Raw genomic sequence first — 24729 nt, 5'->3', positions numbered from 1 at the left:
GGATTGCTGCATTGCCCTTGGATTGCCATTAAACCATTAAAAACCATTAAAATTCCTTATTTCCCTGTTATTAGCCAATATTTCATGATGTCTTCTGATCATTTGCAAGATATGTAAATCAATTATTTTGAATTTCTTTGACCTTTTAAACCAACCGAGTTTCTCTTAACTAACTCAAGGTGGTTAACCCCCACCCCACTCCCAGTTGTGACGCTGTCTGCTCACAAAAGCGTGGTGGTTCTTTTCAAGTCGGTCACTGAGGGCAAAAGCGATTATCCTTAGGGTAGTTTTAGAGGAGGGTTCCAAGCTGCCCTTGACATTAGGATGAAAAGTTACTAACTGGGAGTAACAGAGATGGGGTGCACGCCCTCTAAATCCAGCGTCACCTACACTCACGACCGCGTGTGTCGAGATCTTGATACCTGCTCCACATTTCTTCCGAGTTCGAAAAGCTCTGTGTCTACACCGGAGCGGCCTTCGCCAAGATTGTGTGTGGAGACCAGTAGTGGGAAACAAACCTTTCTTAGCGGTGAGAGATTCCCCCCCCCCCCCCCTTATCTTCGAAAAACCTTGTAGTCTACAATAGTCTGGATTCTAAAGTTTTTCTCATAACCTTATTGCAGTCCCGAGCCACGACAGCTACGGGCGCTCCTTGAGCCAGCCCAACAGCCAGGACGCATGGAGCTCAGCGAGCATGGGCAGTCCGTTCTACCCACCCCGCGCTAGAATTCACCCGTGTTGTGGTAGCGACACTAGCGACTACGAAGACAGTGAAGCTCCTGCGGGGAAACGGTGACCATTTCCCCGCACAGGTCTCCCTCACATCGTCGCTCCGGTCTGCAGTGCTACCTGACTGGGAGACTTTTCTGCTTTCATTGACCTGGTCTCAATATACATCGGACAGGCAACATAACGTTTTATTTTTTCTCCCTATAAGACTGATCTTTATATCTGGACAATTTAATTATTGTTTATAGTATATTTACAAAATATACCGTATACAAAACCGTATACATTTATTAAAACAAGCAATCGAATTTTTTTTTTTTTTTTTAAAGGAACGATCTCACAACCGTTTCCATCTCAAACCTCGCGGTATTTGCGAGCGAATTCTCGCGAGCGGGTGGATTCCGAGGGCGAAGAGGAGAAATGGAGATATGAGGGCTGAAAAAGAACAGATGACAGGAAGCAGGGAGAGAGGCATCGTCGAGATCCAGTTCAGGGACACCCAACGAGAGCACGACGGCGTCACAGCCAACTCCAAGCACAAAGAAGAGAAAAAAGAAATCTTCACTAAGGTATGTGTCGCGTTTACATTCGTGCACACGACCCAGACTGGACTGTGATGGAGGAATGTATGGATTCAGCACCATGGACAGCGAATGCGGAGATCCGCATGTCCGGTGGGACGTCTCTGTACCGACCGCCAAACGTAAACAGTTTGAAACTTACATTTGCGTCCGATTCATACGTTCACGTTGCATTTAGTGTGTTTTTAAACATTGCCAGTTTATGCTAGTTGCTGGGGAGCCATACAGTTCAGCGATTAAGTGTGTAATATGCTCGATTGTAGATCTGGTCACGTAGGCTAACACGTTCAACTAAGAGTAAAGCAATACGCGCTTTTAGCATATGTCTGCGATGTGTAGGTGTGTGTGTGTGTGTGTGTGTGTATATATATATATATATATATATATATATATATATATATATATATATATATATATATATATAATGTAGTCTTGCACAAGACGTGTACTCCTGTGCTATTACACGTTTTTACAATCAATTAGCTTCTTGATCCAGGTTGTCATTCGCCGGCTGCCACCCAGTTTATCAAAAGACCAGCTGGAGGAGCTTCTCAGTCCATTACCTTCTTTCGACTATTTTGAGTTCTTTCCTGCAGATCAAAGGTACTTGTTAAATTAATTCAACTTTATTTTCTGTATTAATGTCAGAATATAACCTATAACTAATCTTTTTATTCATAAATTATTATTTCCCATAGCCTATATCCACATCTTTTCTCCAGAGCATACATCAACTTCAAAAACCCAGAGGATATAATTCTCTTCAGAGATCGTTTTGATGGCTATGTTTTCATTGACAGTAAAGGTAGTCTTAACATCTCAGCAGACCCCACACACTTTCACTACCTTCTTTTCACACTGGGCCTAACCGATATTAGGATTATTCTCATCATCTGTTTGTCATTTAGGCCAAGAGTATCCAGCCATCGTAGAATTTGCCCCTTTTCAAAAGGTTTCCAAGAAAAAACTCAAGAAAAAAGATGCCAAAGCAGGAAGCATTGAAGAAGGTATTTGTGAGTATTTAGTGATTATTGAAAAAGCATGTATGCAGCTGCACAGTAATTCATTTTATTACTTGCAATGTCATTTTCACTGCCAGACCCAGAATACAAACGTTTTCTGGAGAACTATTCATGTGATGAGGAGAAGTCAATGGCCAATCCAGAAACGCTCCTCGGAGAGATTGAGGCTAAAACAAGGGAGCTCATAGGTACATGAATCCTTCTGCTTTAGCACCACACCCATCAAAACAGGTCCCATCTGCCCCCTGGCCATTAGTGTTTACCAGAGTGCAAGCTAAAATGCATTTCCCATCTATATATAGTGGTAGGTAGCTCTCTAAAAATCTCTGATGTAAAACTATTTCTTTTGGATCACTAAAATAAATCTGCCTTTTAATACGTAGCCATTTTTTTCATTTACTTCAGCTAAAAGGACAACCCCACTGCTGGAATACATTAAGAACAAGAAGTTGGAGAAGCAGGTTGGGATGCCCAAAACTAGAGCTTCTTTATCGCATAAATGTGACATGAGAGGTCAAATTTCTTATGCTGGACCCTTTTTTTTCCTTCTTTGTTTACCCACAGAGAATTCGGGAGGAGAAGCGAGAGGAGAGGAGGCGGAGGGAGCTGGAGAAGAAGCGACAGAGGGAGGAGGAGAAGCGGAAGCGCAGGGAAGAGGAGAGGAGAAAACGTAAGGAGGCAGAGAAGCAAAAGAAACTCTCTGAAAAGGAGATCAAAATCAAGGTGCACACCACTTCCTGATTCAGACTCTTTTTTTTAAGGTGTTTCTTGACAGTTTATTTATAATTGCAAACCATGATGTTGCTCCAGTTGTTAAAGAAATGTGACAGAGATGACGAGGTGGAGTCTGACCGAGTGAAAGATAAAGGAGACAGTGGAGAGCAAGAGAGGACCAAATGGGAGAAACCTGCAAGCCACACGAAGTCAAAGGAACCAAAGGACAAGTAAGACATTTTGTAAACCTGCCTGCTTTTAGAGCTTTGTAAAGTGCTGTTTATCCAAATAACCCCACTGGTAGTGCCAAGAAAGTAGAGCGAGCTTCTCTGTCATTGTGGCTGTGCTGTGCTGCAGGGCTCCACTAGAGAGCGACAGGGAGCAGAGGGATGGCCATGGGCGCCGGCAGAGGGACAAGGAGCAGCGTGGCCGGGAAGACGAGCACAAGCGGCAGCGGCACCACTACGACTTCGACAAGTTTTCGCGCCGCAAGGATGAGACCAAGTGGGGCAAGGGCTTCTGCCAGGACAGGGCCAAGAAGGAGAGCCATGGCCACGGCTATTCTTACTGCCCAGAGATGGGGGATAAGTCTGGCAAGGAGGACTTGGGGAGCAGGAAGGAGCGCATCCGGAACAAGGTGAGCGGGAGCCGGTCGAGCGGCAGCCACGCCACATGTTGCACTGCAGTCGTCTAGGTCTTCATAAGTGTCAGTGTGCATCTAGCACACTCAGCCATGAGGGCCATGCACTTTAATATAAAAGCTCCAGTAGGCTGTTCGGTCATTGAGGACAACACAAGCACATGTCATGGCATCGTGACCATAAGCGGTAACATTCGTCTTTCTGTTTGTCTGGCACAGGTGGTGTTACATCCACTGCTACAGTTCCCATTCAGGCTGTTCCCTGTGGCTGTTGTATTCACATATTGTTATGGCTGTGTGGGTGTGCAATACAAATCCTCCTCCCTCCTAGGGCTTGTATTGCAGTCCCGTGCTTGTGCCGTGAGCTGTACAGTGCTGATGTGTTGTTGAGGCAGTTAGCTGTGAATTTGGCTGTTGGCAATCTTGGGCTGATTATTGATGGAAGGAAACGTGTCTCTCAGTCTGTGTTAGTGCATCAGGAGAAAAGGACCTCCCAGTCTGAGGGGCCAGACCAGATAGGAGGGGCTCTGCCAGCCAAGGTACAGCTAGCCTTCGAGCCTTTCTACCCAAGGGGAGGGGATACCACACTGTGGTACGCTGGGAGGCCCCACACCTTACCACGCAAGGCCTCGTTGTTGACAGCAAAAAAGGGACATGCCACATACTTTACTTACAAAGTCATTTTAATTTTTAAGTAATTGGGAATCAGTCATTTTTTGGAACCAAAATCCAAACTAAAAATCCTGACCACAAGTGACTGCTAAGTGCATTTTTAACTGAGATGGAGTCAAACTATAGCTCTATATTTGAATATAGTTCAGAGCTTTGCTGTCAAAAACCTGTTGCGTGCTGCTCTAAATTTTGAATACAGGGGAAGGACAGTGCTCAGAGCCAGAGTCGTTCTCTTTAGCTCTGCTAATAAACAAGGCTTTGGGAAGGGCTCACTGTGGCCACTTTGAAGGAATGTGAGCAACATGCTCGTCTCTTGTGTCTCACTCTTGTCTCGGGACAGGACCGGCCAGCCATGCAGCTGTACCAGCCGGGCAGCCGCAGCCGTAAGCACGTGGGCTGTGGGAGCAAAGCCTTTGATTTGGGAGCCCTCTCTCCGGAGTCAGGCACTGAGGCCTGCTACGATCTGGCTGTCGGGACGGGCTCAGAGAAGAGTGCGGATGAGTGACAGGAAGATTCATTCAACTCGGCGCAGGGGGAGGAGAAGAAAGGCTGGAGAGTCAGCCACATTAGTCTGTTCCCTACGTGGGTGTAGTACACCGAGACCTGCCCGCCCCCTGCCACCATTTTCATGCACTACGTCACCAGTATGTACAGACCCACAAATCAATTTGTCAGTATTTAGAGCGGCTACTGTATGCTTGATTTTAATGTCTAAGATCACTGCCTATTTGGATTAACTTTTTTTTTCACACGACACACCACAGGAACTCGGCACACTTTATCTGTTGACAACTTGTCTGAGATCAAATGCCTCATCATGTACAAAGGACAGATTTCTATGACTTTTGCAGTGAAATAAACGGATTCCAGCAGACTAGTTTACAGACAGTCTATAGATTTTGCTGTAAAGTTCATAAATAAATGTTGTGAAATTTGTATTTTTACATCTATATGTTTACATCTGTTCCCCAGCTTCAGCACAGGTCCATAGAAACATCTGTTATGACCTTTATGGTTGTGAGAGAATGCATGCACATTGCTTCTTTAAGTCTGGCTGTAACAGCACTGACTTCACTTCATAATTCTGCATTTATTCCAAATATGAATGGTAAAACCATGCCTTGGGTGATAAATATCCTGTGTGTGTGTGTGTGAGTGTGTGGGTGTGTGTTTATCTGATATCATGGCTTTTAATGTGCTTTCAGCACTTCTATGTAGCTAATTTTCTCTACTTGCGAGCCAAGAAGAACAAATTTTGCATTTCGTTAAAGCTATGGAACATAATCAGCTTCTATTTTACTTGTGTAAAACTTTACTTGATCACTTGTGTAGGGTAAGATATAACTTGGACAATGTTGTATACTAAATGGCATCTACTGTTTTTTACTTTGGAACATTTAGACAATTGATAGCTGTCATGTCAAATGCCTTAGAAATATTCTGGACTTGACAGTTCAGTTCACCACTGTAAAAAAAATATGAATTACAGGATTGTTTTGCTCTTATTTGGAAGACCAAGAAGACTCTTTTACATGAGATCCTGCATTTTTAATTTCTCAACAATAAAGATGATATATAGCACACTATGCATTTTTGTGAATCTCTTTGTTTTAAAAGATCATTACATGATTACTAATTATAGATCAGCAAACTTTGATCACAACAGATAAGACTGGCGTTACAGTTGGACAGGCGTCTCAAGCTGTAGTCAGTACCAATGTTTGCTATGTGAACTGGGAATCCAGTAAGCCATGATTAAAGGTTTGTACCCTTTGCTCTTGTCTGGGACGACCACTTACCACTGTGTAAGGAAGTGTGTAAGGATTGGGCTGGGGTTGGATTTTGGAACATCCACCTGCAAACACAGCTGCCATGGTAGTTCTTGGGGATATCAGGTCTGGTCCAGTAACCTCTAATGTATCTGGGGAATTGGACAGCCAATGCTACAATTTTTAAAACAACAAATTCTGAGATAGAGGATGAATTAGCTAACCTTTCTACCTACCTGACACAAAATGCATGCTGCATACACAGATGTGGATATTATCAGCATCCCATACATTTCCTATGGCTAGGTAGCTAGCTTAGCTACCTAACAGTTTGACTCCTCTCTGTTGGTAGTTTTAAGCCAAGACGTTTCATGGCTCTGTTTTGCATAATGAAGTCATATTAAATCAAATCAGGGGTTTTGAATCTTATTTATTTTTTTGTTTCGCCTTACTCGACAAACTAATAATGACAGCTATGTGTGCAATGTAAATCACTGGAATACGAGCTAGTGGTTTTCTCGCAGTTATGTGCGTGCTGTACACTGGAAGCCTCTCCATCTGCCCCCCAGCCTCCACTCTTGGGGAAAAGTCATGTCTCACTGAGGTGAGATGGCATACAAAAGCTGCATTAAGCTACTTTGACTAACATCGATCTCATCATCACATCCTGTTCGCGACTGAGTTCAGTTGGTACTGAGTCAATTCTTGACTAAGTAGCAGATCACAGTGAAGGAGGAGGCAGGACATAAATGAACATCGTTAACAGCTTTCGCACACCTTCACACTCGCTTGGCACATTCTGAGCAGTATAAGGCTCACCTAGTGGTTGACAACGCAAACTGGACTCACACTGGGTTGTGATATGATATGAACGTATGCTCTTAAGACTCTAATATCTTGCAGCAGTCTTATGAATCTCGGGAATAAAGGGATGTTTATCATTACTCTTTCACACGTATTTAACAAGTTTTTTTTGTTTATGACGGTGATTAAAAGACATTAGATCTCGAAAACAATAAGTCTGATAGCCAATAATGGCACCCCCCCCCCCCTTTTTTTTTTTTTTTGCCAAACGCATGAAATAAAAAGAGTGCTGTACAGGAAAATGTTAACTGCCAAAAACATTATCAAAATCTCACAATTCTTTCATTATTTGAAGCCATTGAAATTACGTACCCTCATAGGCCTTACATAATTACTTTCGACTGCATATGTGAACAAATAAACACATGACTTCTTAAATGATCAATCAACAATAAAAGAAACAAAATAACAATACCTAGGCAGTCTTATAGAATTGTTCAGGTGCACATATGTCATATACTGATGTTTAGTGTTTTGATGTGTCTGAGGGGGATCTATCCCTCTACTTTTTTGGTGCATGCAATGTGGATACTATAACTTTGTATGGATTGCATTGTGCTTTGTGGTTAATAGAAGGGGTGTCTGATCGACTCTGCAAAAAAGCCAGTCTGGCTGCAAGTTTGTGTTCCAACAAAGCTACTGGAGACTTGATAGTGAAGACCAACTCATCAACTGTCTGAGGACAGAATTGATTAAGCAACAAAAACCTTTAGCGACTGCCCAAAGTTATTTGAGGAATGCTCAGTCAGTGCACGTGGTCTTTAAATATTGGGTTTAAAGCCTAAAGAGTGGCCTAGAAGACCAGTGTAAAAATAATATGTGGCAGAGAAAGAATATTTGCAAAAAGAAAATGCTAATATAGTTGGTTGCAGAAGGCATGGGAAACAATTCCTTTTACTATTACATCAATGAAATATGAAGTCGTTATTGATGCTAGACATAGTACTCTTAGTTCTCCATTTCCAATGTTTCATTGGATATGCATAAATGATCATACAGGAAACAACATTAAGCAATTCTTTTTGACTGCCAACTTTATTCTACAGCCCTCCTTGCAAAACCACCGAACCACTCTTTGGGTTTGAAATGTCAGAGTGGGTGCACGCAGACTGGTAGACATGTACTACCACCAAGAGTGCTGTTGACGAGATGAAGATAAGTGAAGTTATACTGTGAAAAATGTCTTTCAAGTGTTTCAAATGTCTTTCAAGAATTGTTACAGCAAAATCAAAATTTAAAAAAGCCAAACAAATCTCTTAAATATCTTGTGTATGTTTGTGGGGTACTCTCTATTTTTTTTGGTGGCATGAGGTAGGGCGTGTGTACATGTAATGGTTATTGTGGCAGTTTCCTTTACCACATCCTCCCTTTTCATACACCTTTTAAACAACCTTTACTTATATGTTACAACAATCACACACACCTGTAAACAATTAAACAGACAAACAAATGAAGGAATGCAGACAAAATGCGAAAAACTGGACATTTAAAAAAAAATGGCCAAGCATGAGATACTATGTAGGCCTGCTTTGCGATTCATCATGGTAATCGTTACCTGCATCCAGTGTGTCAATAAATTTAACAAATTTAACAATAAACAAAAGTGCTTGAGTCTAAAATGCCTAATGAATCTTTTCAAATCTTTAGTCAGAAGTTCAGTTTGACTGCTGTTGATCTGAAGTGTGTGTTTGAGAAGTCTGAGATGACGCATTTCCTCTCCTTCGAGGTCTTAACAGTTTGTTTCCTGAGTGATACAGCTCGTTAACTGCTTGTCACAAACAGACACACAGACACGTGGGAATCTGCATGTACTCTTTGAAGAATATACACTGGGTCCCACATCTCAATCACAAAGTAGGAGGCACCTTATGGTATTTATCTCTTTATTTTATTTTTTATTTTTTTTTTTCATTGACTTCGTTGTGGATTTTGGCTTGATCCTTTATACTGGGGCGAGGATTAACTGGTAAATTGCCGTAATCTGATATGTCATAAATTATTATTATGAAACACAAAAACAGCACCTTGCAGAAAAATCCTTTAGCTATTCCATTGGTCTTAGTGATTTAGCTGTCTTACAGTATTGTCACTTTCAACTATTTTTCTTTGCCAAATTTCCAGAGAAGAGTACAACTATTCTACTCATCCATGACATGAAATGTGAAACACAAAATAACATAGGGTGATTAAATCATATTTCTATGTAAACCTTTTTTACTCACTGTATGTGGTGTTCGATAGAATGCCATAAACACCCCATTGCTGCTATGTGACATTGGCTGTTGTAAAAAAAACTATATAAATAAATTTGTAGGACAGACTTACAAGTGATTGTAAGATCATAAATCTCAAGGAGATGTCAGAAAGAATATGAACCTCAGACGGCATACATTAGTTCGAATTAGCAGGCAGTTAACCAGCCTGCTCGAAACCTCAAGCCTTTCCGGGCATAATTCTGTGAAAAAAAAAAAAAATCAGTGCAGGCAGACAGAAAAGACGAAACAAATTACCTTGACTGATAACACAGTAAATATGAGATCATATTGTAAATAAATGTGTCTATCACATATGTTAATTCTGAAAAAAGTCAGAAGAGTAAAAAAAGCACTGATCCTGTTTCAGATAGGCTGAGATTTTTTTTAGCGCATGTAGCTGTTGCAATGTGTGGTTAGGACAACCTTGTAGCAAATATTCATGCAGTGTTTGATTCACACACTTCGCACATCCTGTTCTTACATCCCTCTGCACCATGGCACACGGAAGCCAATTGTACACTTACTGTGTACAATTATTGTGTAAAGTTGCGCAAAAACACAAAGCTTACTTATTAGCACAGCTTGTTCAATGACAAGGAAAATGAAACAAATGCAGTGCTCATTTTAATGAAATTTCTGTTCTTTATGATTTTGCTCAAACTCTTAAATAAAGCCATATTGTATATGTGTATAATAAATGAGCCACACATTTCTAAAGTTAAAAGTGATTCTACTTTCTCTTCTACGGATGTTCTTAACACTTGGTATGTTGTGGATGCAAGTGCGATAAAGCATCAGCTAAGTGTCACCATCTCTTCTCTTAACGTACTTACAGACAGAAGAAACAAATGCCAAACATGCCTGTGAGCAATGTTAGCAGAATGGACAATGACACCCTGGCTATGTTGCAGAACAAGCAAGCCAGTAACTTTGTGAGTTTCATCTACATCGTTGTGACACTGGTTAACCTCTCTGGTAATGGCCTGTCCATGTGGGTGCTACTGTTCCGCACCTTTCCGAAGAGCCCGTCCATCATCTACATGATCAATCTCACCATCACTGATCTTGCAGTGGGCTTAGCGCTCCCCTTCCAGATTGTGTACCAGATGCAAGGCTACAACTGGACCCTGGGCCCGCTGATGTGCAACACACTTACCGTCATCTTCTTCACCAACATGTACTGCTCTATTCTGACAATGACCGCCATTAGCATTGACCGCTACATGGGAATTGTGAAGCCCTTGCGCGTCAAAGGGAGGCGCGAGAATACAAAGTATGCCATCGTCATCTGCGTGCTCATGTGGGCTGTGGTTCTGGGCGTGCTGAGCCCGTTGGAGATGACAGACCTGACGTTTTACGTGCACGAGCTCGGAATTATCACCTGTTTTGATGTGCTGAAGAAGAACATGCTGCCGTCGCTTGTGCACTGGGCTGCCTTCCTGTTTGCCTTGTTCATCATCCTCTTCCTCTGTCCCTTCATTATGACCATGTACTGCTACATCAGGATCATCTGGGCTCTGGTGAAAAGCCCCCAGAGCAAACCGAAGGGCAAAGCTGTGCGCCTGGCCTTCACTGTCCTCTTCGTCTTTGCCGTCTGTTTTTCACCCAACAACATTTTGCTCCTGGCCCACACAGTCACAAAGCTTTACTATGGGAAATCTCTCTACATATACTATAAGATGTCCCTAACCCTTAGCTGTCTCAACAGCTGTCTCGATCCATTTATCTACTACTTTGCCTCAAAGGAGTTCCGCCGAAAGATGAGACAGATGTTGAGACTGCAAACCTTCAGCACAGCAGACTTAACAGATGGCCCCAACGACAGCTTCTTCTCAGGTCGCACTGGTTCAAACGGCAATGGAGAGTATGAGCTTGGACAGAGACGTGTGAGTCAAGGCAATACAAGTTTCTAGTTTACAGACCACATGTTTTCAAACTTGTTTTCTGGTCTATCATGTTCTGTTTTATCCTCTTATTTCTGTCCAGAGGTGTTATGAGGAAGCCAGATGTCTCATGTGACATGCCTCGTGATACTCAAGCTAATTTCTCTTTATTGTAGGCATTATAGCTAAGCTCACATTACAAATATTTATCTTTGTATTTTTGTGGAATGTGAAACATATGAGTATTGATTCTGTGATTCCCTGGGGTCCCTCTGTCCAGACAAAGATTACCTCACAACTTGTCTGAATAGAATAGTTTTTTGTTAATTAAAATTCTACTTAGTTGATAGTATGTTAGATGTGCTAATTCTATAGCTGTACTTATAGGCTATAGAAGTGAACTTGACTGATCATAACATATCTATATGTATTAGTTTATATTGCATTCTAATATTTGTTATAAACAGTGAACAATTGCATTTACAATAGAAATAGTGGTGGCACGAACAGGCGATTATTATTTACCATGGACTGAGTATAACTGATTACGCAAGTGTAATGCAACAAAATATTTAAAACATTTATTTGGCAGCTATTTCAGTTTTGTCACTAAATTCTAAATATAATGTCCGGTAAAATGTCATAACTATTATTTGATAAAAATACACTTTAATGGCTCTCAGGGATTTATTTGGTATTTCTCATCAGATCTTATTTATGATGGTGTTTTTTTGTTTTTTTTTTTGCTATGTTTTGTTTTGTGAAAGCAGTTTATCATGTTATTAAATGTGTGCTTTGAGGAAATATTATGTTGTGTGTCATTATATTACAGCTCATATTAGCAGTTCAGCACCCTGGAAAACCCCACTGACACACTTTTATTTGAAATTCCCCAAAGTTCCCACACCCCAGAAGACAGGAAGAACGATTAGGCTACTTTGGCACCATTTCCAACTACTGAATGCTGTTTGCTTTCTCAGTGTGCCCATCTCCCTAAGAATGCTTTCACAGGTCCTGATTAAATATCTGTTCATATATGCCTTTGGTTCCTCATATTTATATTTACTTCCTTTGTTCATATTTCTTTAACTCAGTGATTTCAGGAATGCTATTCAGAAAGAAACAGGAACTCAGGAACGTTATTAAATGAAACAGGATACATCTGAAAAATATTACACCCACATAGCAAAATTGAAATGAACGACAGCAACAAGTAATCCCTTTCACATTTGAGAGAAACCCATGGCGGGGGTTATCAAACCACCGAGACACTGGCTTTGGTTTTGTCTCTTCTGTTCTGAATAATTTACCTTCTGGTTCATCAACTGAATATATGTAAGCAAGAATATATGGCAAAGTGGAATGGAATAAAAAATAAAAGAGAAATACTATACTGCCCCCCAATGGTTAATATTAAACCTGTTATGAGCTACTGTAGGTTTATTATGTTTTTAAGCATTTAAGGTTAGGCTTTATATTATATAACCAAACTAAATAATGAATGGAGTTCTAAAATCAGACCTTTACCTCAGTGGCTCTTATAAGTAGGGGCTGTAACATTGCATTTGTTGTAAGAGCACTAGTTCCACTGTTCAGGATTAAGTTCCTTACTGTGCATGTTTTTTATGTACTTGCATGTACAATTTCATGGCGTGAGGGAAACCCTTATTACATACACACACAAACAGGTAATTTGAGGTGATTTTGTGAATTAGCACTGAAATTGTTTAAGTTAGGCAGTAAATAGCACAGTAAATAGCACTTTAACAATGATGGCATTGTTAAAATTATAGAATATTCTATGTTAGCCTAAACAGTAGTCTTTCGATTATTATATAATGATCTTAACATCTATAAACAACCTAATTATCTGCTAGGTGGTTGCATTGCATTTAATACAGTAGTATGCTACATGATGTAATTCTGTTCTTACATTTGGCTGCTGCTGCCCACAGTCCATAAGTCATATTTAATACTTCAACTTCCTCATTAAAGATAACTAATATGGGGACTGTGAAATCTGTACTGTATACACACTATAGTTTTTGTCTGCACTACTGTACTACAGAACTGGTAGGTTCTTGAAGCCAGATCACGAAATCTGCTCTCTTGTTATAGTTCTATTTGTTGGTGAGGCATAAAGTTGCTCAATGTAATGGGAAGTAAACAAAGTCAGTGATTTCAGACATATTAAAGGAAATACACACTTTGTAGTGAATAATGCTTCAAGTTAAATGTTTAAGGATAAAAATGTAGCTTACATTCAAGCAATGTGCAAATGCATTATTTATGATTTCAAACACTGTGTGTTCTTTTTAAGGAAATTGCATAATTGCCTTAGATTCATTGCTGAAGATTTGTTTCACAGAGTTGACTTACAGCTTATAAGTTCAGTAGTATGCATGCACAAGTTACATTTCAACACGTGGTAAAGGCTGTAGGCAGATTTGATAGACATTTACATTTATGAAATTTATCTGACACTTTTATCCAAAGCGACTTACAATTATAACTGAGTATAACTGAGTATAACTAATCCATTAACCATCCGTACAAACAGATTCATTTATAAATCACTCACCCGAGTGATTTAAGAGAACTTGTTGCATTCACCGGTTTGTGTATATTTGTAAATTTCTCTTAGAAAGAAATGAAATTTACAAGTGGTCCTGACCTGTCAAACAAGCCATGTACAGCTGTTTCCCAAAGGAAATAAAATGATGGGTGAATTCTATCTTGTTTGGCAATCTATTTCATTAGCTTGAAAAAAAAAGCGTAATAATCATATTATGATTATCTGGTTCGACACTAGTATTTAACTTCACTTTGCTGTTCTCCCGTGGACATTTAAACTGCAACAGTAGCCCTACAGCTGATCAACTAAGAGCTGATGCACTTATATTACATGTGGCCTGTACTTTTCGTTGACTTTATATATACTTACCCTTCACTGAGAGCTTTCTCAATGCTTGCAAGTATAATTTAACTACTGTTATTACTTCCCTCTGATTGACTTTAGTGGTGTCTTCCCAAGTTTCTATCCAGTGTCTGGTTGGGGTTCTAAATGCACAGGCATCTGTGAATGTTTGTAAATGGAGGCTTATTAGGACACAGAGTGCAGCCTTGTGGTACCAAGGAGGCGATCATCCAAGCTGAGGACTGGAGTCCCTTCCCTGGGGATTCATTCTGTGCTTGTAAGTACACATGAATGGACGTTATTCTACTTGATCATGTTTTGTGCTTCTGTGTCTAAATGGGGTGGGTGAGTGCTGCCCTCTGATTACAGGCAGCATGCTGGGAAAACAGTTGAGGCTGCCCCACCCTGTTTAATTGAGCCTACCTGAGACTAGCACTGGATGTGGCTCAGATAAAAGCAGTGTGTTGTCTTCTTTGTGGCTTAAAGCCCTCCCACAAGTCATGTTTTAAATATAGTTTCTTTGAGTTGTAGCCATTTAAATTGTCCTTATTACCCAGCCCGCTGGTGGGGTGATATGTTATTTTATATTTTGTATGAATCGATGGATATTTTTAAATAAAACAACAACAACAACAACCCCCCCCACACACACACTTCAGTTGTTTGTGTTCACCTGGTTTCCTTGTCTATCTGGTTCAGGGGGTGCCTTCTTCCTGAAAAGTAGTAGAGCTTGGGCTGATCTAGCCCACCACCTCTGGCCATGACGTACAGAGTGTTCCGCGGAATCTGTCTCAATGGTTTTCATGTCACTGTGTGTTTTAATCAAGATAAACATTCTTCTGCCTTTTTGTGTAGCACTGCACTTACACCTTTTTTTACACCTTTTAGTTTCTAGTTTATTTGTTTGTAATTTGTTCTATTTTTAAAATCAATTATATTTAACTTTCTCTTTGAATTGCCACTATGAACAGTCCTCTACAAATAAATTTGCCTTGCCTATTCGGTCTGTAGTACACCGAGAACAACAATTTGGAAATTTACTTTGACTTGTACTAAAAATATAAAAGATCTGACGTTTTACCTGTACAGCGACGGTCAATACCAACGTTATGAACTGTTAAATGGACGATTGGCCGACTGATGAACCATGTGGGACGTTTCGCACGGCTGTACGTCGCACTTACTCAGTGCGCATGCTCTTACGCACCATTTCGCTGCGGGTGAACTTCGTGGTGGATTCGAGGAAGTAGCTGAAGCGTGCGCTCACTTCCCAGGTAAAACCAAGTATGGGATTTGTATGAAACATTAAAAGAGCAGACTGACGAAGGAATATATGCGTAATGTTATAAAAAGCGTGCCACTTCATGAGCTCCTCGGCAGTGCGATCATCTTGATAACCGCGTAACCACTAACATTCATGTGGAACAAATGCAACCAAATTATAACTGTTACCTACAATTTAAGGAAGCGCTGATATATCGTGCAAAATATGCAGCATGACATGAGTATAGAGTATGGCACACGTCCGAATCGACGTACTCGCACTACCAACCTTGACCAGGACATCTGCGGATCAGATCTAGTTATGAGAGCCCTGCATGCTGCACATTTTGGAGGGTTTTCCAGTCTGACAGGGTTATTACTTTGCTACTTCACCCCCTGTCAATATGTAACAAATTATATTTCAGCTTGCCCCTTTGTTGTTGTTGTTGTTGTTGTTGTTGTTGTTGTTTTCCATTTTAGATTGTCAACAACAACATGGTGTTAATTCCAGTCATATCCAAGCTGAATGGCAAGCGTGTTGTACTGGCTAGTGCATCTCCAAGGCGGCTGGAGATACTCACCAACATAGTAAGTAGTGCAATATGCAGCAATTTCAAAACTAGCACTTTATTTGAGAATAAAGAGCTATTATTAGCTCTGCTGCTGTTTTGACGCCGTTGTTTGCGTGCAATGCAGGGTTTACAGTTTGAAGTAGTGCCTTCATGGTTTAAAGAGACCTTGGACAAAACCTTGTTTAAAGCACCTTATGAATATGCAGTGGAGACGGCAAAGCAAAAGGCTCTGGAGGTGGCTCAGAGAATGCCCTTGGTCAGTCAGCTTCCTAGATTTCCATTGGACGTTTGAAAGACATAAGTAGCTCAGACATTTCACAGCTGTGTGTGTGTGTGTGTGTGTGTGTGTGTGTGTTCACATGTCCTGGGCTCAGAAACACCTTAAAACTCCTGATATTGTGATCGGAGCAGACACTGTTGTGGTATGCAGATACCTTTATTTTGATTTAAAAAGTTGATGAATGATGGTGTGTTTAAAAGTTTGAGTTTGTCTTTGTCTTTCAATTACAGACAGTCGATGGAGTGATTTTGGAAAAGCCCATAGATAAACAAGATGCCTACCAAATGCTATCCAGGTTCTTTTTTTTTTTTTACAAAGCTAACTAAACAAGCTATGTACTGTGTGGGGAAAATCTACTATACACAAGTAACATCCTTTTACACGGTATGTTCTGAATGATTGCCCTGCATAAATGTATTTCAGATTGAGTGGAAAAGAACACAGTGTATTCACAGGAGTGGCCATACTCCTTTGTAATGAAAGAGAAGGTGAGTTGAGCAAAATCAGAACGCTTATATTTATTTTGGAAAGGAAGTAAGCTTGTTTTCTATTTCATTCAGGGGGTGCTACAGAATACAAAGCTGTAGACTTTTATGAGGAGACTAAAGTTAAGTTTGCGGAGCTGTCCGAGGAGATGCTCTGGGAGTACATTAATAGTGGAGAACCCATGTAAGTCTGTTTTTTGTTTTTGTTTTTTGTTTTGTTAGCTTTACTTGCTGGGAGTGTGTCCCAGATTCATGGGAACTTGATAAACACTGATTTTGGACTTTTGAGCTTGTAGACTTTAATACAATTACTTTTGAATATTTGTTTTAACTGAATATCTGAATTAGATCTGATATTTAACAAATATTCTAAAACATTTGTTGGGGGGGCGCACTAACTGCCCTTGTCACCAAGTGTGAGCACATAGATGCCCACGGCTGACTTGGGTTGCATCACTGAGCTTGATGTTTCTAACTAGCTGATTTCCATGGCAGATGCCCTATGTTGCATCCAATGCCAAATAGGAATGTTGGTCATACAATGTAAAAAGTTTACTTTTGTTTAACATGTCAACCTGTTAATGCCACACACTCACAATACACGTATATGAAATGCCTTGGCTGCTAAGAAATTATGCTGATCTACAGTACAGTCTACAGCTGGACTACAGAGACAACTTTTCTTTGCCAGCAATGTACAGGTGTCTAACATTTTTATAGAAGGATAAGAAACCAAATGCCAGTGACAGATTTCTGTGTATTTGTTAGGGACAAGGCTGGTGGTTATGGGATCCAAGCGCTGGGTGGAATGCTTGTGGAATATGTGCATGGGGACTTTCTTAATGTGGTCGGCTTCCCCCTCAACCACTTCTGCAAACAGCTCAGTGCAATTTACATCAAGCCTTCTGAGAGCCCCACTCACAAGATAAAGGGAGAAGACTCGGCAGTGTCTGCTGCGTCCAGGACTTCAGTGACCAGCCCATCCAACTTCAGCAGCTCAGTCTCTGCTGGCCAGATGTCTGTACAGGAGCAGGACATGGTGGGACCATCGTATACCAAAAGCAATAATGAGGGTTTGCCCCACAACATAGTGGATCTTCTGGATGGATTCAAAGCCTCAAAGGTAGATTTGTCATTAAATGAACTCCCATGGGTACAAGTGCATTTGAATCCCAGTGCAGTGCATGAAAAATTGCTGGGACACACGACCGGTGAAATATCATCTTGTGACGAGTAATTCCCAGGATGCTGTCTTGTCAGACCTTGTTCACAGCATGCAGGCTGAAGGTGTTCGATGTTCTGAGAGCCTCAGAAGGCCTCAGAGTGAAGGTGGCTGCTGAGCGCATCGGTGCCTCTGTGACGGGCACAGAGCGCTTGCTGGATGCTGCAGTCTCCTTAGGGCTTCTACACAAGCTCGGTCAGGGGGAGTCCACTGGTAAGAGTGGATTCTAATTCATATTTAAATTGGCGAATCAGGATTCATATATTTCTGATTCTGATGTATTTATTTATCTATTCTCATTTATATGTTTGTTCATAACCTGTATGCACTTTGAGAGAAATATCAATGCTTCCTGATATGTTTACTTCCATGTGGAGATTGTTGCGTTTGTCATTACACTGGGAAAGTAGCATTGTGTCCTGTCTGTCCCAGTGTACAGAAACACTGAGCATGCCAGTCAGTTCCTGGTAACAGACAGCCCTCTGTCCCTACATGGGTATATCCTGCACTGCAATAACGTGGTCTGGCCCCTATTTACTCATCTTGAGAGTGCGGTCAGAGAGGGGACCAATCAGCAAGAGAGGGCCTTTGGGAAGAAGACAGGGTACCTCTTCCAGGTTAAACAGCATGCAATAGTCAGAGTGGCTTAGATTTAATGGGGGTTGTAAAATAAAAAATAACTTAAAGGGTCTTCTCTGTTGTGTTTCTTGGTCTAGGATGGCTATTTTAAAAAGGATGAAGTTGAGATGCAATTCCTGAATGCTATGCACAGCACTGCGAAGGTGACTGGGCGAGCTGTGGCAACAGCATTCGATCTGTCAGGCTTTAAAACAGCCTGCGATGTTGGAGGTAGTGTGCTGTTCATATTGCTGTTCACAGATGATGAAGGACTAAAAAAAAAAATCACTACCACACACACACACACACACACACACACACATATGTGGCTTTAATGCTGCTTTGAATGTATGTGTCAGTGTCAGCAGTGCTGCTGGAGTTTTTACACCTCTGTGTCAGAGTTGTCCACTATACAGTATACTGCTTTATTTACTTCTGCACTCATGCCTTCAGCATAGTGAAATTGCACTGTGGATTTTCAATTGTAATTATGGGTTTTGTCATACCACAGGATGTACTGGGGCCATGGCGTATGAGTTTATCATAGCTCATCCTGGTTTGTCTGTAATAGTTTTCGACTTGCCAACAGTTATTGAAATGAGAAGCCACTTCCTGCCTGGAGAACAAAATGACAGCGTGTCATTTGTTGCAGGTTAGTGGAACTCCAATCTAAGATTGTGCTCATAATTTGAAGTTGGATGAAATATCATGTTATTGCTCTCATGATGGTTTAGAATGATGGTGAGCTGGGCAGTGGTAGCTCAAGGGTTAAGGTAATTGACTTGTCAGAAAATGGCTGGTTCAAGCCCTACCGCTGCCATGTTGCCACTGTTGGGACCCTGAGCAAGGCCCTTAACCCTCAATTGCTAAAGTTGTACTCATGCATAATTGTGAGTTGCTTTGGATAAAAGTGTAATGTTGGAATGCGTTTATGTCTTATTTGTTCTTTTATTGGGAGAAGGTGATTTCTTCAAAGATGACCTTCCCAAAGCAGACCTGTACATTCTTGCACGGATTCTCCATGATTGCTCAGATGAGAAAGTGGATGAGTTGTTGAGTAAACTGTCTAAGGCATGCACTACTGGTAAGAACTGTCTCACCCAATATGTGCTGCATTTTATGTTACACATGATCTACTGAAAAAATGGGTCAGGTGATGTCTGGATATTTTGTGCAATTATATGTAAATGCATATAAAATGTAATTAATACACAGGATAAGATGTCAAATAACCTCTGCCAAATCGTTGGTGTTTCACATGGCGAAATCTATAAGTTTATGCTGTAAACAAAGCATATTTACATGAACAATATATACAATGCAGCCAACCATCTTGCTGGTCAAAACCAGTTATTGGAAGAGCCCACGTATTGCAGGCAGGGATCAGGGGTCTGTTATAGACAGCAAGCTTCATTAGATATGCTTTATAAAGTGTTTACTCCATGGTTGTTGCCATTTAGAAAATCTTTTAAATATATTTTATTATAATTGGGTGATTAAAAACAGGTGCACATGAAAACATTATACTGACTGTCAAACTCCTCGAGTGGTCTTCTGCAAGTCCAGAGAGCGGAGAGTTCATAAGTCCACAGAGTGGAGAGTTCATAGGGCTTGGCAGAGTTGGTGTTATTTGCAGTGGCTGATAATTTGAGGAGGAGAGAGGCTCGCTCTGGAATGGGCTGGTGGTGGACTTTGCGTAAGGGCTGCGTGCCAAGTGCATGTCATTACGGAGCTGGTTGCAGTCCGCTTCTCTGTGAGATCCTCCTGGAAGAGGAGAGGATCAGGTTGAGCAGAGCCCTGCTCCAGGCCCCCAGCGTGACCGCAGAGAAGAGCTGCTGAGTACAGAGGCCTGCTGAAGCACCGTAGCTTCACGCCCGTCCAGGCCCCTCACTCAAAAAACCTGCTGGATGCCATGCTGTTTGTTACTCAGGACCCAGACATGGATAAAATGATGCCATAGTTATTATTAATATCTGTGAGAGGTATTTCTTGATCAAGTCCAATAACCAGCTGCATGTTATTGTTATCCACAAAACCTAGTGTGATGGTTACTTCTCACTGATAACTCTGTGCCCACAGAGGCCACTTATGGTCTATCATCTAACCCCTTTGTTTCTTACTGGCAGGCTGTGCTGTGCTCCTAGCTGAGACTGTGCTGGATGAGGCCAAGACTCGGGCCTCCAGGGCCTACATGCAGTCGCTCAACATGCTGGTGCAGACAGAAGGCAGGGAGAGGAGCTCAGCCCAGTATAAACAGCTGCTGGAGTCCCATGGATTTTCCCGGATGAGAGTGTGTCACACAGGAAACTTTTTAGACGCCATATTGGCCTACAAACAGTAAAGTTTGGCCTACAAACAGTAAATGTTCTTGAGTTGTCTTAATGTTAAAGAATAGAAAAATAAACAATTCTTTGCTGTTTAATGTTTGAAATTCCTTATTCTAAAATTTTGCAAGCTCTTTTTCTAGAACGGGCTTGTCAGATGTTAAAGATTTATTTAAGAAGCCATGAATTATTCACTCTCGCGATAAGAGATGCTGGACCTGCGTATTCACGCGTTTTCTCGGGCACCGGAGCGTGCGCGCAACATCTGCAACCAAGTAACGCATCACCTTCCCCTTGCCACCTGTTTAAACCTGCTTTTCGGGCGCTTTTAGCAGGCCTTTAGATCGGGTGCCATGGCCGATGCCGCGATATCTTTTGCAAAAGACTTTTTAGCCGGTGGAGTTGCAGCTGCCATTTCTAAAACCGCCGTTGCGCCAATCGAAAGAGTGAAACTGCTGCTGCAGGTGAGAACATTTTGAATCTGCATGCTCGTAATGGCAGAATTGACTGTCGTCATGTCTTTTAATACAGCCCTTTAAAACGTCTGATAGTCCTACACCACCAAAAGCTGTCTAGAAAAATCTGTAATAGCATACGAACTGCCATGCATTAAAAACTGCAGCCCGCTTTGAACGTATCCTTGGGACGCCATATTGAAATCATCTGCAGCATCCTTCAACCCACGAGCATCATCTACACTGGCCGCGCGACAATTTAAGAGCAAGCGCAGGATTATCGCATTCATAAATATAAAAAAAAATATATATAGTGCATGTATAAAAAGACATATTCCTGAACTCTGGGCGCTTTAAAACAGCCAAGACGCTGGCAGGTGTGCTGAAAGGCAGCACCAGCTGTATGGATTTTAGAATTTGTACACTGAATGGTAGCTGGCACTTCTACGGGTTTGACTGGCACGAGCGTCTGAGCAGACCCTGCAGTTCGCCACCCTTGTGGTAACACTTAAAAAAAAAAAAAAAAAGCTTCAGATAAAGTGTTACGCTGTGCTGTTGATGGACTGTAATATTTCACAAATGTCCAGGGTATTAAGGACCTGTAGCATATTCTGCAAGTTATTTAGTGTACTGATCTCATGTTTCTGACTTTCAAGTGCATGGTTGACGAATCAGCACAACATTGCACAGCTTATTATTACCCCTGCACTACAGTGTTTGATAATTGTCTCATCAGCATGAAGTGTGTTAAGTCTCTAAGCTGTGCAGTGTTGTGAACTCCGACATTACTGTGAGAGGTGACAAAATTGGGCCCATAGATATAATAACTTGAGCTTTTTCTCCACACAGGTCCAGCATGCTAGCAAGCAAATCAGTGCGGACAAACACTACAAAGGAATTATCGACTGTGTTGTGAGGATCCCGAAAGAGCAAGGCTTCGCCTCCTTCTGGCGTGGCAACCTGGCCAACGTCATTCGCTATTTCCCCACGCAGGCTCTCAACTTCGCCTTTAAGGACAAGTACAAGAAGATATTCTTGGGCGATATAGACAAACATACACAATTTTGGCGTTACTTTGCTGGGAACTTGGCATCAGGGGGCGCTGCAGGAGCCACTTCCCTGTGTTTTGTGTATCCCCTCGACTTCGCACGTACTCGCCTGGCTGCTGATGTCGGCAAAGCTTCCTCATCCCGGGAGTTTACGGGACTCGGGGACTGCCTGACCAAGATCTTCAGGTCTGACGGAGTGCGTGGGCTGTATCAGGGCTTCAACGTGTCTGTGCAGGGCATCATCATCTACAGAGCGGCCTACTTTGGGATCTACGACACAGCCAAAGGTAAATGCAGTTAACCTCCCTAACTGTAACGCCGCAGTAACACCAGTAGCTACAGAAGAGAATAGTGAGCTTTGCTTTCTGGTTAATGGATGTTAACAATCTGGCATGCCCATTGCCTCATGTTTGTTCTTGTGTGTGGTGGTGGGCAGGCATGCTTCCTGACCCTAAGAACACCCACATCGTAGTCAGCTGGATGATTGCACAGTCAGTCACGGCAGTGGCTGGCGTGGTCTCTTACCCCTTCGACACGGTGAGGCGTCGCATGATGATGCAGTCTGGACGCAAAGGAGGTACAGTACATACATGCATCCCTTCACACATGCGTGCTCAGAGGTCATAATACAGAACACAGTGAATAGAGCACCACATTCTACGAAAACATTTAAATGACTCGCTCTGCTTCACATGATGAGAGCTTTAATAGAAGCTCAAGGCTTGACTTTTGCCCTTACAGCGGATATTATGTACACTGGGACCCTGGACTGCTGGAAGAAGATAGCACGTGATGAAGGTGGCAAAGCGTTCTTCAAAGGGGCTTGGTCTAATGTTCTCAGAGGCATGGGAGGTGCATTTGTGCTTGTGCTGTATGACGAATTCAAGAAATTTGTTTAATTGCACAAATCAACTTTAATTGCACAAACCAACAATAAAAGAATTGTAGAATAGATGTTATTGCTGAGGTTTGTCAAGCTTTACCCAAATTCTGTTCAATGTATAGATGAGCTCTTGGTTATCTAAAAGTATAGATATTACCATGGATACCTATATAATTTACCCTAGGTAGTATTCTCCCATCTACAGTAAAACAGGTGGGGATGTTTTGGTCTTCTTGTGTGCATACACAACACATCATAACACAAAGCAAATCTATGATCATGTAATACATTTGGACAGTGTTTGCCCATGTTTCTGGCTCTGATGTAGTAGCTGACATATACCAATTGTGTCTATCAATCAGTAAAGTAAAGTCATAATATAAGGGAACTCAAAACAAGTGGGGGCGGGAAATCCATTTTATGCAATAGCATTATGCCTCCTGAAGATGGCGCAATTTAACTTCTTTTTGTTTAGCGTGCGTAGTACGACGCCATATTCCAGGTCGTATTTTCTTCCTCTACAATTTAAGCAAGGTCTCTCATAAAGAGTTTATAATGTATCATTTTCAAAACAAAAATGTGGAGTGGAGTGGACCTCCAGTGCAGCAGAACGAAATACAGGTGGTGTTTTTGCTTCTCTGCATTCTGAAGTTGGATGTACTTGCTCTTTGAGGGCTAGTGTGTTATTGAATAAGAAATGTGTTCAGTATGATGCTTTAATTCCCATCGATTTCTGTGTGTTGGAGGAGAGATTAGACACAGTGAACAACTCCAGCACTGAGACCTCAGATCCAGAGAAATGACCTTCACACTCAGAGACTGTAGCCCCACTTTTCATTATCCTCTTGTGGAGCGCCAGTGACGTATTTTCCTTCTCAAGTAATGAGCGGAGTCATATTTTCATGGTGATTTTCTTGTCACTTTGACTCCTTAGTTATGTCCGGTTGATCCTGATGAAGTAGACCACTTTAGCAGGGAGTATGAGGCCATTGCAGTGAAGTCCGACAAGCGTGTGAAATGTACAGTATTCAGATGGCATGCAACATATTTGCAGAGATGTGGTTATTCTTGACTGAACAGGAGAAATGCGTGTAAACTTAATAAAAGTGAATACCTCAGATGCTTGCAGATGTATTTCTTAACATTAAGTATATGTCCTTTCTTTTCTAATCATCACAAAAAAATAAACACCAGTAAACTAGTACAGTGATATTACCATGTAGTTTACCACCAAAATACAACCCATTGTAATTTATCAGGTACTGCAAATGGATTATGTATTCTTGATATAATAGACTTATTTAGATATATTTATGTGGAACCGATGAACCATGTGAAAGTTGCATGACTTGCATGGTTTCGATTAAAAAGACTTGGAGGGTCTCTGTGTTGATACCAGTAAACAAAATGGGAGACGTTATGAACATTAAATGATGTGCTCCAGTGAGTCAAAGTATTTCCAAGAGTGTTATCAGGCCAGTCTGAAATCCCAGCTGGGCACACTCCATAATGCTCATAATGTCTCCCATTTT

At 41.4% G+C, this 24729-nt stretch overlaps 4 protein-coding genes across 11 annotated transcripts; all 4 read left to right on the top strand.

Moving 5' to 3' along the window:
* The first annotated feature begins 49 nt into the window (after nucleotides 1-49).
* upf3a (UPF3A regulator of nonsense mediated mRNA decay) lies at nucleotides 50-5944 on the top strand. Of its 3 annotated transcripts, XM_081720816.1 has the most exons (13): nucleotides 50-529; nucleotides 624-904; nucleotides 1059-1298; nucleotides 1807-1913; nucleotides 2009-2115; nucleotides 2219-2317; nucleotides 2410-2520; nucleotides 2738-2793; nucleotides 2897-3055; nucleotides 3143-3276; nucleotides 3404-3683; nucleotides 4148-4225; nucleotides 4699-5944. In XM_081720816.1, exons 3-13 carry the CDS (start codon nucleotides 1158-1160, stop codon nucleotides 4861-4863), a joined length of 1437 nt encoding a protein of 478 aa, XP_081576942.1. In that variant the 5' UTR covers nucleotides 50-529; nucleotides 624-904; nucleotides 1059-1157; the 3' UTR covers nucleotides 4864-5944. The 3 variants fall into 3 exon arrangements, with proteins under 3 accessions (XP_081576942.1, XP_081576941.1, XP_081576943.1); XM_081720815.1 differs by having other exon boundaries at nucleotides 624-1298; XM_081720817.1 differs by lacking the exon at nucleotides 4148-4225 and having other exon boundaries at nucleotides 624-1298.
* A 2818-nt stretch (nucleotides 5945-8762) lies between these two features.
* Nucleotides 8763-11933, top strand: p2ry8 (P2Y receptor family member 8). Of its 3 annotated transcripts, none has more exons than XM_081720325.1 (2): nucleotides 8763-8862; nucleotides 10082-11933. In XM_081720325.1, exon 2 carries the CDS (start codon nucleotides 10095-10097, stop codon nucleotides 11157-11159), a length of 1065 nt encoding a protein of 354 aa, XP_081576451.1. In that variant the 5' UTR covers nucleotides 8763-8862; nucleotides 10082-10094; the 3' UTR covers nucleotides 11160-11933. The 3 variants fall into 3 exon arrangements, with proteins under 3 accessions (XP_081576451.1, XP_081576452.1, XP_081576453.1); XM_081720326.1 differs by having other exon boundaries at nucleotides 8767-8845; XM_081720327.1 differs by having other exon boundaries at nucleotides 8857-8957.
* Nucleotides 11934-15237: 3304 nt separating this feature from the next.
* asmtl (acetylserotonin O-methyltransferase-like) lies at nucleotides 15238-20908 on the top strand. Of its 4 annotated transcripts, none has more exons than XM_081720930.1 (14): nucleotides 15238-15320; nucleotides 15790-15897; nucleotides 16006-16137; nucleotides 16256-16303; nucleotides 16392-16456; nucleotides 16585-16649; nucleotides 16734-16830; nucleotides 17415-17769; nucleotides 17907-18081; nucleotides 18301-18485; nucleotides 18585-18717; nucleotides 18998-19138; nucleotides 19448-19570; nucleotides 20613-20908. In XM_081720930.1, the coding sequence occupies exons 2-14, from the start codon at nucleotides 15805-15807 to the stop codon at nucleotides 20825-20827; spliced, it is 1827 nt and encodes a 608-aa protein (XP_081577056.1). In that variant the 5' UTR covers nucleotides 15238-15320; nucleotides 15790-15804; the 3' UTR covers nucleotides 20828-20908. The 4 variants fall into 4 exon arrangements, with proteins under 4 accessions (XP_081577056.1, XP_081577057.1, XP_081577055.1 ...); XM_081720931.1 differs by having other exon boundaries at nucleotides 16722-16830; nucleotides 19076-19138; XM_081720929.1 differs by having other exon boundaries at nucleotides 16722-16830.
* Nucleotides 20909-21046: 138 nt separating this feature from the next.
* Nucleotides 21047-24315, top strand: slc25a6 (solute carrier family 25 member 6). The gene is made up of 4 exons (XM_081720927.1): nucleotides 21047-21274; nucleotides 22115-22601; nucleotides 22751-22891; nucleotides 23056-24315. Exons 1-4 carry the CDS (start codon nucleotides 21164-21166, stop codon nucleotides 23211-23213), a joined length of 897 nt encoding a protein of 298 aa, XP_081577053.1. The 5' UTR covers nucleotides 21047-21163; the 3' UTR covers nucleotides 23214-24315.
* Nucleotides 24316-24729: the final 414 nt, after the last annotated feature.

The sequence above is a fragment of the Electrophorus electricus genome, chromosome 9, assembly GCF_041902795.1.
Source record: "Electrophorus electricus isolate QZ-2024a chromosome 9, ASM4190279v1, whole genome shotgun sequence".
Lineage (NCBI taxonomy): Eukaryota > Metazoa > Chordata > Actinopteri > Gymnotiformes > Gymnotidae > Electrophorus > Electrophorus electricus.
The sequence above is the reverse complement of the archived record's forward strand: the minus strand, read 5'-3'. Positions and strand labels throughout refer to the sequence as shown.